At 47.5% G+C, this 16,237-nt stretch overlaps 1 protein-coding gene across 5 annotated transcripts in view; it reads left to right on the forward strand.

Annotated features, from left to right (window-relative positions):
• Positions 1–16,237, forward strand: part of SNX29 (sorting nexin 29) — a 597,448-nt gene that overhangs the window by 359,346 nt on the left and 221,865 nt on the right. For all 5 annotated transcript variants that reach the window (XM_024984883.2, XM_059881310.1, NM_001076862.1 and 2 more), the window contains 1 exon segment: positions 5,356–5,472. In XM_024984883.2, the coding sequence (XP_024840651.1) occupies positions 5,356–5,472 (117 nt within the window).

Consider the following 16,237-nt stretch of genomic DNA (forward strand, 5'->3'; position numbering starts at 1 on the left):
ACAGGTTTACTCCCTAGCACACAGGATACTCCCTAGCACGGGTTTGCTAAACACAAGGTGAGAGATTTTAAAAGTTTGACATGTATTGCCAAAGAGTCTTGTGACTTAAACTTCTTCAATCTTTCTCCCCTCTTCTCTCAATGCTAAAGGGCAAAACCCAAATGATGACTGATAAGCAGTCACACGTTATTAGCTCATGAGTTGTGCACCTTCCAGACACAGCTTGGGAGCCATGCATGGTGTTATTTATTCATTTATTTTTAGCTGCGCTGGGTCTTTGCTGCTGCACAGGCTTCTCTCTAGTCGCACCAAGCAGAGGGTCTTCTCTCTAGTCGCACCATGTGGGGGAGTGCTCTCTAGTCGTGGTGGCGTCTCACTGCAGGGGCTTCTCTTGTGGGGCAGGGACTCTAGGGCTTGCAGGCTTCAGTGGTTGCAGCTCGGGGGCTTCGTTGTTCCTTGTCATGTGGAATCTCTCTGGACCAGGAATCAAATCTATGCCCCTTGCCTTGGCAGGTGGATTCTTAATCACTGGACCACCAGGCAAATCCCACGGCTGACTTTTAAGGCAGCCCTGAGCATTGATGGTCCCAGAACACAGCGAGTGCCTGACTGTGATTTAGGGCATGGGTCAGCCATGGGAGGCTGCCTGGCATGTGTCAAGGCCCATCAGAGAAGTGACTCCTGAGTGTTTTCTCTGGACGAGGCCTTTCCTGATTCCTTCCAAGTCCTCCTCTCTCCCTGAGTGCTAGTCCAGTTTGTCTGACTTCTAGGATGTGAACCCCATGACTTCCCTGTGCCTCACCACTGAGAACATTGCCTGGTGAGTGGTCAGCAGTTCTCTGGGTGATGCGCCCACTTTGGGGGACAGCGAGCCTCTCTCCACAGCCCTCTGAGCCGCTTGTTACGGCTTGGTACTTTTCCATTTGGCTTCCAGAAATCTGCTTGTCCTTTTCTTCCTTTCTCATGTCCCTTTAATGTGATCACCCTCCATACAACCACTTCACATTCACTGAGCCTTTGCCACGCTTGGGCACAGTATTGAGCCTGCTAAGGGCCGCAGCTCATTTCATCCACACTGCGGCCCCTGAGATGAGTGTTGTTTTCTTTTTTTTTTTTAATTAATTTATTTTTGGCTGCAGTCCATGGGGTCTCAAAGAGTCTGACACGACTGAGCAACTGAACTGAACTTATTTTTTGGCTGTCCTGGGTCTTCATTGCTCCTTACCGGCTTTCTCTAGTTTCTGCGAGCGGGGGCTACTCTTCATTGCGGCACTCAGACTTCTCATTGTGGTGGCTTCTCTTGTGGATCATGGGCTCTAGATAGAGCATGCGGGCTTTGGCAGTCGCAGTGTGTGGGTCGCTAGTTGCGGCTCCAACCTCTAGGGTATGTATGGACTCAGTAGTTGTGGCTCACTGACTTAGTTGTCCAACAAACAGCATACGGACTGTTTCCAGACCAGAGATTGAACCCCTGTCCCTTGCATTGGCAGGCAGATTCTTAACCAGTGGGCCACCAGGGAAGTCCGTGAGTGTGGTTTTTAATCCCCATTTTGTAGATGACAGGCCTCAGGGTCATAGAGGTTAAGTGACTTGCGCAAGAGCATGCATTAAGTGAGCCAACCAAGGCTTGCCTTGCATCAGAGTCTGAGCCTTTTCCAAGCACCTCTTTCAGCTGCTTTCCTGCCATCCTCTGGGCCTTTGTACCTGTCATTTCCTCTGCTGGTTGTGTCTTTCTCCTTTTTGTTCATAAGGTGAGCTCCCAGAGCTCAGCGTGTTTATGGAACATAGAAGACCCTCTGGGTCGAGTGACTTTGGGGAGAAAACGCGAGAGGAAGGGGCAGGAGATGATGTTAGGGAGAGAGGCTGAAGCCAGATCTGCAAGGAGATGGATTTTTATCTTTAGGGCAGTGGGAAGCATTGAAGATTTTAAACAGCAGGTGACAATATCAGCTGTTGCTTTGGGAAGATCACTCTTGCTCCTTGGTGGAGAAGGACTGGGGGACATTTCTCTCTCTCTCATTCCCTGCGGCTGTTGGAAATAGGGAAGGAAGGTCATATGCAACCTGTAAGTGCCCTCAGAGCCTCATAGAAATTCCAACAGGCAGTGGTTGTGCCTTTTATTTTGATGATAATGGGAACCATTTGTGATTTCACGTTTCTCTTCTGAGGCTGGCTCTGAATCTCGAATTCATTTCTAGTTATGCTATAGTTTGGAAAGAGTTATTTGAGGAGTAGGAAGCTCAGTGTGGTTTATGTAAGATGAAAGCTGTTTATATCAATAACTGTTTGTGGGGATATGAAATGGAGAAATCCAGGGTTTCAGAGCTTACTTAGTAACAGTGAGCATTGCTGTTTTAATGACTGCTGGAAACTGTTTGTCAGGTTTTGTCTCCTTGGTTCCATAGGATTTCCCCCCCCCCCCCATTCTCTAGTGAGATGAAAGCTTTGTCTGATGTGGTCAAGTTACTCTCTGGCTGCAGAATAGAACCAGGGTTTTGACAGTTCGTGTAAACACCACTTGCAGGTGGGATGTTCCAGTGTTTTATGCATGTATGGGAAATGGTTTTAACACCCTGGCTTCCACTGCCAAACAAAACACAAACACAAAGCAAAACCCTACTTTGCTTTGGAAATGATGGTGACACTTGTTTAAAGCTTGTATGTGGTGGGGGTATATTAGCAGGTATTTAGCAGCAAAATTGGCAGTTGTATGTGTTTCCTGCTTACTGTGTGGTAAATGGATTCTCAGCCCCAAGGAAGCTCGAGGAGGGTTTGTATGATTTCTGCGTGTGCGGAGGAATCAAGTAGGTATTATTAGTGATGTTGTATTTGTTTGTGAAAGGCCTGATGGTCATCTTAAGCTTTTTTATACGAAAATAAGGCAACCGGGGAATACTGATTTTAGGTCTGTATGACACGAGAGTTTGGTCAAAGGCTCAGTGACTTATTCTCCATTAGTTAATTGTGTGGCCATCACAGTATCTGCTGTGCCTTTTTCACTTTGCGTTTCTCACCGGTTTGAATAGGCTGGGCTTCTGGGAGACGGAGGGATTGCCATCTGAGTGAAGAGCCACTGAGCGAGTTAACAGAAGCATCAGGATTGCAGCGGGGAACCTGAGAAGTTTCATGCTGACTGCACCTGGCTGCTTCCTTGAGTTGCACATGAAGAATTTTTAATTCTTTTAAAGAGCCTGAGTGGTTATTCTCTCTGATAAATGAAAGAATGCTCATTAATAAGAAACTGAAAAGTAAGGAAAAGTAGAAAGAATGGAAACCAAAAATATCCCATGACTAATGTCAGTATCTTCTGTATTTCCTCCGTGTGCCTTTTACCTTTTATATATATTGTATTCAGAAAAATAAAATGACAGCTTCCCTTTATTCCTTCTGAAGCATCTAGATTTAGGTTAATCTCTTTTTTGCCCACAAAACTTCTCCTTACATCCCTTCTGTATTCTAACAGTATGTTTTATATTTTACCTAGAGTACTTATAAATGTTCTGATACTATTTATACATTATACTGAATGTAGTAAGACCCTGGCTAAAGTCTTGGGTATAGGAGGGGTGATTTCTTGGGAGGGGCAGGGGGACAGGGGCTGGCTGGGGTCTGCTTGACCTCTACATTTGGCGGGGGCGGGGTGGGGCGCGGGGGTGTGTTCTCTGTAAGGTACTTGCCAGAGTCATCTTTCATGGTTTCTGATGAGCATGGCAAGATTATACCTCACATTTATCTAAAAAATTTTTTTAAATAAATTAGTTTATTTTGATTATAAGCCCCAATAAGATCACTTTTCTTAAAAAAAAAACTTTTTTTTCTTCTTTTGGCTGTATCACATGGAATGTGGGATCTCAGTTCTCTGACCAGGGATCAAACGTGTATCCCCTGCAGTGAAAGTGTGGTCTTTTAACCACTGGACTGCCAGGGAAGTCCCAAGATCACTCTTACAATCAGAGGAATTACTGTATGCTTTGACCATGCAGGATATCCTTGTTCCCTTTGTATGTTAAACGCGGAAAGATCTGTTACTGATTCTGTGCACCGGTCATAGGCTATCTTATCCCAACCTCCATTTTTTATTTGGGATCAGCCAAGAGTATTGAAGTGTGGATAAATCTGCAGGCTCTCTGCAGGCCTGAGTGGAGGGGCAGGATTGTGGCATGTGGCCCAGTGATCAAGAGCCAGGACTCCAGAGTCAGCCTTAGCTGTGTGGCCTTGATCCTGCTCCTGAGACTCCTCTGACATCATTCCTCTGTCTGTGTGGCAGGAGTAATACCACCTACCTCAGGTGTCTTCCCAGCAGAGAGCAAGCAGGGGCCACTGGGCATCTGTGTTGCCTCAGGCGTGTCCGTCACTCTCCCCATCACCATCCTCAGCAAGACTCTGATTCTGTTGTCTCGGTTTTCAAAACCAAAGCCTCAGTGAACAGAAATGGTTCATCAGGGACTTCCCTGGGGGTCCAGTGGTTAAGAATCTACCTTCCAGTGCAGGGGATGCAAGTTCGATCCCTGGTCAGGGAACTGGGGTCCCAGTTGGTACAGGGCTTCTAAGCCTGTGCACCACACCTAGAGAGAAAACCCACTCACCCCAACAAAGACCCCACATGCCACAACTAAACAAATGCTGCTGCTGCTGCTGCTAAGTCACTTCAGTCATGTCGACTCTGTGTGACCCCAGAGACGGCAGCCCACCAGGCTCCCCTGTCCCTGGGATTCTCCAGGCAAGAACACTGGAGTGGGTTGCCATTTCTTTCCCCAGTGCATGAAAGTGAAAAGTGAAAGTGAAGTCGCTCAGTTGTGTCCGACTCTTAGCGACCCCATGGACTGCAACCTACTAGGCTCCTCCATTTTTTAAAATCCATGGGATTTTCCAGGCAAGGGTACTGGAGTGGGGTGCCATGTTACAGCCAAATAAATTTAATAAAAATAAATTTTACAGCCAAATAAGTTTTGTTTTTTTTTTTTAAAGAAAGAAAAGACGTTGTCGGCCATTCTACTTGTGCCATTAGCAGGGGGCTCTTGACAGGCACAACTCAGATGAGAAAGAAAGCCTTTGCTAGACAAGTGTTCATTTCCTAAGAATAAAAGCCCCAGGTCCAAAAATGACCTGATGTAGTCATATTCTGGACTATAAACTGGGACCATTGATACTACAGTGTTCAGTTCCACCAAATCAAAAACATATTCAGCTTAAATGGGTGGATTGCATAGCTGATCCATAAGGAAGCAGCGTTCATTGTTTCCAGCTCAACAACCTCTCGGTGCCAGCTGACCAGTGGTGGGCTCAGAGAAGGCGGGATGGGCCGTGGGGAGGGTCTGCCCCCGAGCTTTACCGTCTGGTGCTTGTGTGTTGCAGGTGGCGGAGATGCATGGCGAGCTGATCGAGTTCAACGAGCGCCTGCACCGGGCCCTGGTGGCCAAGGAAGCCCTCGTCTCCCAGATGCGGCAGGAGCTCATCGACCTGCGGGGGCCGGTGAGTGCCCCAGCCTTGCCCAACTTATGCCCACACTGTCTGCCTACCACCTCTGCTGCCCGCAACCCTTCTGTTACATCAATGTCGAGGGCATGGAAAAGTACAGAAATTAAAAGGGAGAGCATCCAGGTACCCCCACTCAGATGGTGCCCCCATCCAGGTACCAGCCACCCAGGTGGTTGGTGGGCAAGTGAGTGAAGCTTCATCTGTGTTACAGCCACTCCCCATCGCTCACATGAGCAGCTGAGCTCTGCCTCCTGTCAGATCAGCGGCGGAATTAGGTTCTCATAGGAGTAGGAACCCTACTGTGAGCTGCACACAAGAGGGATCTAGGTTGTATGCTCCTTACAAGAATCATCCCCAAACCACCCTCCCCTCCACGGCCCATGGGAAAATTATCTTCCATGAAACCAGGCCCTGGTATCTAAAGGTTGAGGGCCACTGTAATAGAGGGATTTTAAACTGCAGCCCTCTTGATACTTTGAGCCATTTCCTTCTTTGTCGGGGGCCATCCTGTGTATCATAAGATGTGTAGCAGCATCCCCAATTTCTACTCACTAGAGTCCAGTAGCAACCCCCCGCCACCCCAGTCACGGGAGCCAAGTATATCCCCAGACATTGTCAGATGTCCGCTCAGGGGCAGAATCACCCCTGGTTGAGAACGCCCCACTGAGTTTGTTCACTTTGTTAAATCTGTAATTCTCTGTTGAACGAAATACTGCTCTAGTTTAAATCTGGCTTTGCGTCCATAAACATTGGGGTTGTTTCCATTATTTTGCTACTGCAAACCACGTTGCTGAGAGCATCTTGTCCTTTTGTGCACGTTTATAACAGCTTTTTCTTTGCTTTAAAACTTTCTTATGATGTCAGATGTTAATAACACCCAAAGGTTGGCGGGTATGTGATACACTTTGATGTGACCATTGTTTGATTGAACTATTGTCAGTCATAGTCAATCTTATTTCAGATTCCCAACACCTGCTTTCCCCTTCTGTATTGTTTTGAATCAAATATTAGGCATTATTTCATCTCTAGACATTTCAGAATATAGCTATAAAAATCAAGAGAACAGAGCAATCAAGTATAATTGAAACAAATATCATTGTCAGCCTCTGTTATCAATAATTCATTTATACCAACAAATATCAGTGTTCAAATTTCTTCTTGTCTCATAATTTTCTTAGTTTTTTGAATTGTAGTGAGAAGTGACAGATCTGGGTTTGTGTGCCGTCAGAGACTTGGATTTTTCTTTTTTAAACAATTGAAAATTATCAAAATTTGGACTCTTGGCAAACCTTGTTACATACATGCTAAACAGCCAAGTAGCATAAAAGGGTATATTCAGTGAAAAAGAAATCTATTTTCTGTCCCAGAGGCAATAACAGCGATCAGTCTTGGGTTTGTCTTTCTAGAGATGAGCATGGCTTGAGTAAGCCCCATGCACGTGCCTGCGTGTTTAATCACTAGTCACCTGCTTTATTCACTGTTGTGTCTATTACTTTTCTTCCTTCTAACTATACACTTTAGAGGTCACTTTATTTTATCGACACTTTGCATGTAGGTCCACGTCATTGTTTTAAAGAGCTGCATCGTAAGCCTTTGAACTGGCAATACCATAGTTCGTCTAACCAGGCCCTATTGATGGATATACGGTTGTTTTCTGTTTTTATCTTTAAAACAGAGTTGACATAACATCCCTGTGAAATCCCACACTTAGACCGGAAGGTTGTCAGGCAGCTCATGGAGCTCGCTTGACTGGATGTAGATCCAGAGTTCTCATCTTACAAGATTCTGGGGCACTGAATCTTCTTTTTGTCCTCCATCAGAAGGGAGGACCTTTTTCTGTCCTTCTCCACCTGTTGCAGGAAAACTCTTTCTGAGCGCCAGTACCCGTCAGGAGCTCCCAGTTGTCGGAGTTCAACAGTGTGTTGGGCACACATGGGTCTCTGCCTTCCTTATCTCATTTGATTTTTTTTTTTTAAGTCTTTATTGAATTTGTTACAGTATCACTTGTGTTTTGTTTTGGTTTTTTGGCTGGGACGCACGTGACATCTTAGCTCCCTGACCAGACCAGTGAACCCCCTGCATTGGAAGGCAAAGTCCTAGCCACTGGACTGCCAGAGAAGTCCCCTCTCATTTGAAGTCCAGCCTGTGAATCAAATGAAATTAGCCTCCTCTTGAGTAAGCACGGCAGCTGAGATGCAGAGGGTTCAGGCCCCGCTGGACTTATGATTAAGCTCCAGCACGGTGCTGGGCCCCCAGCCCATTGGGCTCCTTCAGCTCCAGGTCCTTTGCTTTCTCCCTCTGTGGGGCCTTTGCTCCCGTCCCTTCTGCCTGGAGTAAGGCTCTGGGCCCAGGCCACTCACCATCAGAATCACCTCCTCAGGAGACCCGACAAGGGCAGATTTTCCTTGTCAAGTGTGATGTTTGTATGTATCTCTCCTTCTCTTACTATAATTTTATGTTTATCTCTCACTAATCAGTGTCTCGAGGCACCACCACCTCTTTGAGGGTAAGTGCACCTCTTTGAGGGTAAATTCCAGTGATTCACACAGTCGGTACTTAATGACTCTAAGTTGACTTACAGAATGAATGAGTGAATGTCAAGTAGTAAGTGGTGGAGTCCAGGTTTCCCTGGACCCCTGATAAGTGACCCATCTTCTCTCCTCGTGCCGCACTCCCTTTGGCCTCCAGTCTGGATGCCCATGAGGGCAGTGACATCCTTTACCCAGAGGCAGCTCGAACTGTCACCAGAGCCTTTCCGGCGGGCAGGCTGTGATGGCCAGCAGTCAGGAGAGAGTAAGTGGTCCTGCAGGCTGTTGGGAAGAGCTGGCCTTTCTGACACTGGCCCAGGGAAGCCCCTTGACCTTGTCGATTTTGCCTCAGGCCCGCTCTGGTCATCTGCCTAGAGCCAGGCAGCCTGGACAAAGGAGGGAGGCAGCCGTGAGCTCAGTTTCGGTTCTGGATCCCACTCTTCCTTCCCAGGTGGTACTAGCGGCAAAGAACCCGGCTGTCAATGCAGGAAACATGAGACGAGAGTTCTATCCCTGGGCTGGGAAGATCCCCTGGAGGAGGGCGTGGGAACGCACTCCAGTATTTTTGCCTGGAGAATCCCCATGGACAGAGGAGCCTACCGAGGCTATAGTCCATAGGGTCGAAAAGAGTCGGATACCACTGAAGCGACTTAGCACGCCTGCATGCTCCCGCCCATCCTGAGGGGCCTCTGCTGGGGGAGGCTCTTCCCATTGCCACTCTCTGCTGCCCTCAGATTAGACTTCCTCCCAGACACCAGAGTATTCAAGGGCCTCAAGGGCAGCCTGGTTTCCTCTTCTATCGGGTGGCTTTGGGGATTCCACGAGATGCTGCTGGTAAAGGCACTTGTTGGTGGGCACTGGGGCGGAGGGGGGTGGCCCTGTTTTCGTCTCTGAATCTCCATGCCCAGGACTGTGCCTGACACAGAGTAGGTGCTCCGTTAAGTGTTTGCTAGGTGAGAACTTCACTGTTTAGAGCAGAGGACAATTCCATGGAGCAAATAATAATTTTTCTTTTGGTTGCACCTGTTGGCCTGTGGGATCTTCCCTGACCAGGGACTGAACCTGTGACCCCTGCAGTGAGAGTCAGAAGTCTTAACCACTGGACCGCCAGGGAAGTCCAGATGGTAATTGCTTTTTTAGAGATAGGTACAAAGACACAGTGTCTTCTCAGTAGTATGTTTTTATGACTTTTAAAGTAAGTCGTTTATTTTAAGGAGGAGTTTGGGATTAAGGGTTGAGTTTTTTCCTTTTATTTTTTTGAATGCAAGTATTTTTAGGACTCTCTCCTCATTATTCTCTCCCCCTCTGGTATGAGATGTGAATGAACGCTGGAGTTTTTGTTTGTTTGTTTTTTTAAACCTTTTAGCAGGATTTGATTACAGCCCTGAAAATTCTCTGGGAGAATAGCTCCTATTTTGAATAAATGGGGACAGAGTCTTGTAAGACGGCAGGGTGCGGCTGTCAATTACAGTCACAGCACATGGAGAGCAGCTCAAATTTGGTCTCACTTTATGTGACTGCACTTGGATTGCTCCCTTTCCTGCCGCCTCTGTGGGTCTCTGTTTCCCCGTCCCATGTGCTGTTTAAGTTGATCACCTCCGCTTAAGCAGAAAAGACGGCGCCGCCAGGTACGGCTGGAGGTCTGTAGCCTCACTTCCCTGACTCGAAGCATCAGCCCTCCTGGCTTGTTCTCCTGCCACCTGTCCCCTCCCTTGTCTGTGTGATGAGAGCCATTCACTACGTGGCGTGCACTTTTACCTTTCCCCAGCACAGTATAGTCATTCGGTCCATTTTTCAGCTTAGCACACCGAGGCACAGAGGTTTTAGGACTCACCCCGAGGCACACAAGCTCCGAGGTTCCACAAGATTGCAAATCCAGGACCATATCATTCTTCAGTGCTGTGCTGCTTAACTCTCCTGTTTCTCGTTCCTTTTTCATTTCAAGCAGGGTTTAATGTCTTTTGTCCTCCAGGCACAACCCTCCTGGCGATTTTAAAGGTTCCCATCCCTCTGTGGCAGAGTTCTCAAGCATTCCACTCCCTGCCCGCAGACTGCATCTTCCACTGCCTCGTCTCCTCCTCTAGCTTTTTCACATCAAAGTGGGTTGTTGTTGTTGTTTTTTACTTAACTGATCACTTCATCTTGACATCAGACTACACTCTTTGGAATTTGTAATCTAGAGAAGGTGGAGTATTCTGAGAGCAGAATAGTTTCCTGACTGTAAAATAGTGATTGGAAGGATGCATTATAGGTGGTGGTGGTTGTTCAGTCACTAAGTCGTGTCCAACTCTTGGTGACCCCTTGGGCTGCAGCACGCCAGACTTCCCTGTCCTTGACCATCTCCTGAAACTTGCTCAAACTCATGTCCATTGAGTTGGTGATGCCATCCAACCATCTCATCCTCTGTCATCCCCTTCTGCTCCTGCCTTCAATCTTTCCCAGCATCAGGGTCTTTTCCAGTGAGTCAGTTCTTCACCTCAGTTGGCTGAAGTATTGGAGATTCAGCATCATCAGTCCTTCCAATGAATATTCAGGGTTGATTTCCTTTGGGATTGATAGGTTTGATCTCCTTGTAATCTGAGGAACTCTCGAGAGTCTTCTCCAGCACCACAGTCTGAAAGCATCAATTCTTGGGTGCTCAGCCATCTTCATGGTTCAGTTCTCACATCTGTACATGACTATGGGAGAAACCATAGCTTTGACTCTGTGGACCTTTGTTGATCAAGTGATGTCTCTGCTTTTTAATATGCTGTCCGGATTGGTCATAGCTTTTCTTCCAAGGAGCAAGCGTCTTTCAATTTAGTGGCAGCAGTCACCGTCTGCAGTGATTTTGGAGCTCAAGAAAATAGTCTGTCACTAGGTGGTACATATAAAAAAGAAGAGGGTATTGTGATAAATCATCTCGAACAAAGATGGTCAGGAGGCCTCTCTCTGTAGCACTTTCCACCAGGGCCATCCGTGAAGGGTAGAGCTGGCACACCTCTTACGCGTTTATTTCCCCAAGAACCATCTTTTCTAAGATGCTTTCCAAGAGATGCTTTTAGGAAACTTAGGGCCGAGTTACATATCACATTCGTTACCCACACATGCTGCAGGGAGACCCTGACAGCCTGGGCTGTCCCATGAAGCTGCCCCAACCCGGGACCCACAGAGCTTGGAGGGGGAGGTGGCATTGCATGACTGTGGGGTGCCCTGGACCTGCCCCTCTGGAGGCGAGTGACCGGCTGGGTGTTTAGTCTTGGGTTCCACTGCCCTCCCACCCGCCACCCCCATTGGCCTGGCTCTCGGTCATCTGAACTCCTGTGTGTTCCCGGGCACTTTGAGCCTCATGCACACAGGTTCCCAGAGAGGAGGCTGTGCGGGGCTCTTGGATTCCCTGCGCTCTCTTTTTCAGCCTCTCATTTATTTACTTGGCTGCATCGGGTCTTAGTTGCGGCACGCAGGGTCTTCATTGTGTTGCGGGATCTTTCACTGTGGCGTCCGGGCTTAGTTGCTCTGCAGTATTTGAGATCTTAGTTCACCATCCAGGGCTCGAACCTGCATCCCTAGCACTGCCAGACATGTTCTTGACCACTGGACCGCAGGGAAGTCCATCCCTCTGCTTCTGTAATCTCTTTTTCTGTCTCTCTGTCTCTCTCTTCCTCCCTACTTCTCCTTGTTTCTCACTCTCTGTCCCTTTCTGTCTTGGTCTGCCTCTGCCTGTCTTTCCTTCTCTCTCTCTCTTTCACCCACTGTGTGTGTGTTGGTCTCTCTGCCCCTGTCTGATTGTCTGTCTGTCTCTCCCCAATGCTGAGTCTCTCTCTCCGAGGCTGTCCCATGCTCTGTCTGTCTCTCGGCTCCCCGCTCCCTTCCCATTATCTCTAGTTTCATAAACACGTCCATTGCTCTACAGTGTAATGATGATGCTATTCATTGCAACTGCCTTGAAACATTTTAAACGCTTTCCATTTCAGGTCCCCCAAAGCACCTTACAGTAGAACCACCTTCCACAAAAGCCTGCACAGATCCTCCCCTCTTGCCCACACCCCTCCTGAACACCTGGCTAAGCCCCTAATCTGTTCCAGTGACACTTTGTGGGTCAGCACCTGTCGCTCTGTGTTATCACCTGGTGTTGAATTTTCCTTTTTAAATCTGAGGATGGATAGCTGCCTGGCGACAGGGGCCGTGTTCACTTTCCTCTTCTTGGAGGCTGGTGCGCACACTCAGGGAGCAGGTGCTGTGTGAGTCTGCCCACGCACCTGCGGTAGCTATGGAAACTCTCTATTAACCGCAGTGTTTGATTATCCAGAAAGGTGCCATCCTGGAGGCTGTCGGATGGCAGAGACTTCCTGTTAATTCTCGCTGTAAGCTGCTCAGTGTTTCCATGGGACCCCTTCCCTCCATTATTGGAATGATGGAGCTGATGGGAGAGAAAGATGAGGGATTTAAAATTCAGGTGTGAGATAGATGGAAGAAACTCATCCCAAGTTTTGTAATAAGGTTCACTTTGAAATAAAATGCTTCTTGGGACTTTCTTGGTATCTTTAAAACCTTCCGAGGGAGTGATCTCATTTGAGAGCTGATGCTATTTAAGTCCTGAAGCTTAATAAGAAATATATTTTTCAGCTGGGTGGCACTTGCTGAATATCTAATGATCAAGCACTAAATTGTCTGTGGTCCCACGGCAGCGCTAAACAGCGTGTTCCAAATTATAAGAAGCTTTTTAATTCGGCGCTTGGACATCCGTGTTCTAATCGTCTACCGTCTTGAAGGAGATTATTTTTAAAAGTGCCATTTAAGAGAGGCTACTAAAAATATGTCTCACATAGAAGCTTAGCTCAGAAATATTAGTTTCTGACACAGAATCATCCGGAAAGATGCTTGCAGAACCCGCTTTAAACAGCTCAGTGCCGGGGAATAAAAGCCCCTCTTTGAGCCCAGTCATCTGTCTGTGTGCAAATAGGCAGTCACGTGCTCCCTGACGTTAATGCTGGACTCACAGGTCTGTCTTCCCAAGGGTGCCCAGGTTATACCCCTGGTTTATGCCTGGTTCACTCATCACAATGAGTAGTTCGGTTCCTCTGGGGAACCCTGAGGGGCTTGGGTTTAGGGTTTGGGTGGACAGAGCCTGGCTAACCCAAGGCTTATGGCTGCGGAACTTTGAAATTACATTTGCAGTAAGATTGCAAGTGTTGGGTGCTCAGTCATGTCTGACTCTTTGTGAACCCACAGACTGTGGCCCACCGGGCTCCTCTGTCCATGGAATTCTCCAGGCAAGAATACTGGAGTGGGTTGTCATTTTCAGTTGGATGACGGAAATCCTGAGCTCGTGACCCATACCAATTACTGGTGCAAACAAGGCTACTCATCTTTATTTAATAACTTAGCTCTGATCTCACTTTTTGCCTTCTACAGAAGCTGCTCCCAGCCTCAACCCCCACCTCTCAAGGGTTAAACCTCAAGGTCTTGAGTTGCTTGGCTCCTAACCATTGTGTTTTATTGACATGTACGTTTCTCAGTCTAAGGTCATTAACCAGGAAACACGGTTCTTGAGTCTCAGGCAGCCACTTGGGACTCCTGTGTAGACTGGCCCAGGGTTGGACCTCTATCTCATGCTGTCAGACTGGGCCACTGTCCTTGACTCATGTCATTCTTGTCATCCTCAAAATGCAGATTCTTCAGCCTCTTCTGTTCTGTCCCCACAGCCTCTTGTCAATTCTCCTGATCATAATGTGTCCATCTAAATTCCAAGTTAATTGACCATATTTCTGCTAAATTAACACACACTGTATTTCCAAGGATGCATAATAACCACATGATTATACTTGTACATACCCTCTAACTAAATATAGGTGCTTATTTCTTAATTGAATAAATATCTTTCTTCATGATAACAGAGCTCCCTTCTGATTAGTCTTGCCTTCCCTACCAATTACCCATGACTTAATTTTTTTTAAAGATTTCTGTTTTTTATAATTTTTTTAAAAGGCTCATCTCCTGTCCTTTTTCTCCTGGTTCATCATGCACTTGGGGCTGCTAATACGAAGTGAGGTTCAGTGATGGCTCAGTTTTCATTGAGTGGCATCAGAGCCTCAGAGGGACCGTACAGTTTGTTCTGGGAGTGTTCCCAATCTCCTTAAAAAGTGAAAGTGTTAATCGCTCAGTCCTGTCCGACTCTTTGTGACCCTATGGACTGTAACCCATGGACAGGCTCCTCTGTCCATGGATTTCTCCAGGCAAGAATACTGGAGTGGGTTGCCGTTTTCTTCTCTAGCGGATCTTCCTGACCCAGGGATCAAACCTACATCTCCTCCATTGCAGGTGGATTCTTTACTGTCTGAGCAATAGAGAAGCCCAGTGTCCTTGAGGTGGATTTATATAACCTTCCAGTGGAAATAGATGCTGTTTTTACTGTGTGTGTCCTGGAGGTGGATTCCCTGGTCAGCCGGTTTGCAGGCTCTAGAGCAGACTGTGCCTGGATCCGTTGTTACTTCTCTGGGAAACCAAGCCAAACACTTTGCTGCCGTGACCTGTTCTTTTGACCTCTTCCTGAGGGACAGGTACCGTCTTGGAACTGACCCTGGGGTTCCTGAGCCTCCATACCCATTGGGTCGACAGAAGTACTGCTGCTCTCGTTTCTGAGGGAAAAGGTTCAAGTGGTGGTCCCCTGAGCCCAGAACCTGCAGGCCTCACCCACACCGAGGTGGGTGGCTGTGGTTTGAGATGTGACATGAGATCGGACTTTGCCACAAGACTTTTGATAAAGTCAGAAGAGCCTTGTGTTCACTTAGATTTTTATTTCTTTCCTAGGAAAGTAGCTTTCTTTTTTCGTCCTCCTCCTTTTTTTTTTCGTTTGGCTGTCCAGAGTGTCATCGCCTCTGTCGGCATGAGAGCATGTGCCCCCGGTGTGAATCCCCACCTCCCCCTGTTACAGTGAGGCTCCCAGCCAGCTGTGGCTCCCAGAGTCTCTGTACAGGCAGAGCGATATATATTTATTTGGCCTGTGCTGGGTCTTCGTTGCTGTGAAGACTGCTCTCTAGTTGTGACGAGCAGGCTTCTCATTGCAGTGGTTCCTCTTTTTGTGCAGCACGGCTCTCAGGCGTCCAGGCTTCAGCAGTTCCCTCTCCTGGGCTCCAGAGAAGCACAGGCTCAGGAGTTGGGGTGTAGGGGCTTAGTTATCCTATAGCATGTGGGATCTTCCCAGAACAGGGGTCAAACCCGTGTCTCCTACACTGGCAGGCGAATCCTTTACCACTGAACCACCAGGGAAGCCCGCAGATCTTTTAGTTTCTTCCCTCCCCCTCCACCCCCCATTGAAGTAGATTTGACTTACAATGAATGCTGTGTTACTTTCAGGTATACAGCAAAGTGATTCAATTGTATATTTTCTTCTTTCAGATTCTTTTCCATTATAGGTTATTACAAGGTATCGGATATGGTTCCCTGTCCTGTACAGTAGGTCTGTGTTGTTTTTCTGTTTTTTATGTGCTGTTAGCTTCGTTTTAGAAAGGTCTGGCAGATGCTGCAGCGGGACGTGACCCTGGCCTTGCCTGGCCCCTCACTCTCGGCCTGTGGGCCAGAGGCCAGCCCCTCCCCTGTGCGCATGACCTCCAACTTGCGTTGCCTTGCTTCTCTGCTTTTTGTCTTTCAGATCTGCTTTCAATTTTTTTTCTAAATGACGCAAATAATGTAAGAATCTATTTTTGAAAGAAATGAAGCATTATCCAACTGAAGAGAGTATAAGATCAAGTGCCTCTCTCCCAGAGATCCTGACTCGGAAAAGCTTGCTTGTATCCTTCATGAGTATGTGTCTCCTCCTCCTCCGTGCCCACCCTCCCAGGTCATCCCTGCCCTTGAAACTCTGGCTCATTCTAAAGCCCGCAGTGACTCCTTCAGTTCTAACTTCTGTGTTTACTTTTAGCTTCTGAGCTCCTGTAACCCTCTTCCCCTCTGGACCACCCACTTTGCCTACTTTTCTTATGTTGCCTTTTGTTTTTGTTCAGTTGCTAAGTCGCGTCTGACTCTTCGCGACCCTGTGGACTGCAGCACGCCAGCCTTCCCTGTCCTTTGCTATCTCCCGGAGTTTGCTCGGATTTGTGTCCATTGAGTTGGTGATGCCATCCAACCATCTCGTCTTCTGTCGCCCCCTTCTCCTCTTGTCCTCAGTTTTTGCCAGCATCAGAGTCTTTTCCAGTGAATCAGGTCCTTGCATCACGTGGCCAAAGTCTTGGAGCTTCAGCATCAGTCCTTCC

The sequence above is a fragment of the Bos taurus genome, chromosome 25 (assembly GCF_002263795.3).
Source record: "Bos taurus isolate L1 Dominette 01449 registration number 42190680 breed Hereford chromosome 25, ARS-UCD2.0, whole genome shotgun sequence".
Lineage (NCBI taxonomy): Eukaryota > Metazoa > Chordata > Mammalia > Artiodactyla > Bovidae > Bos > Bos taurus.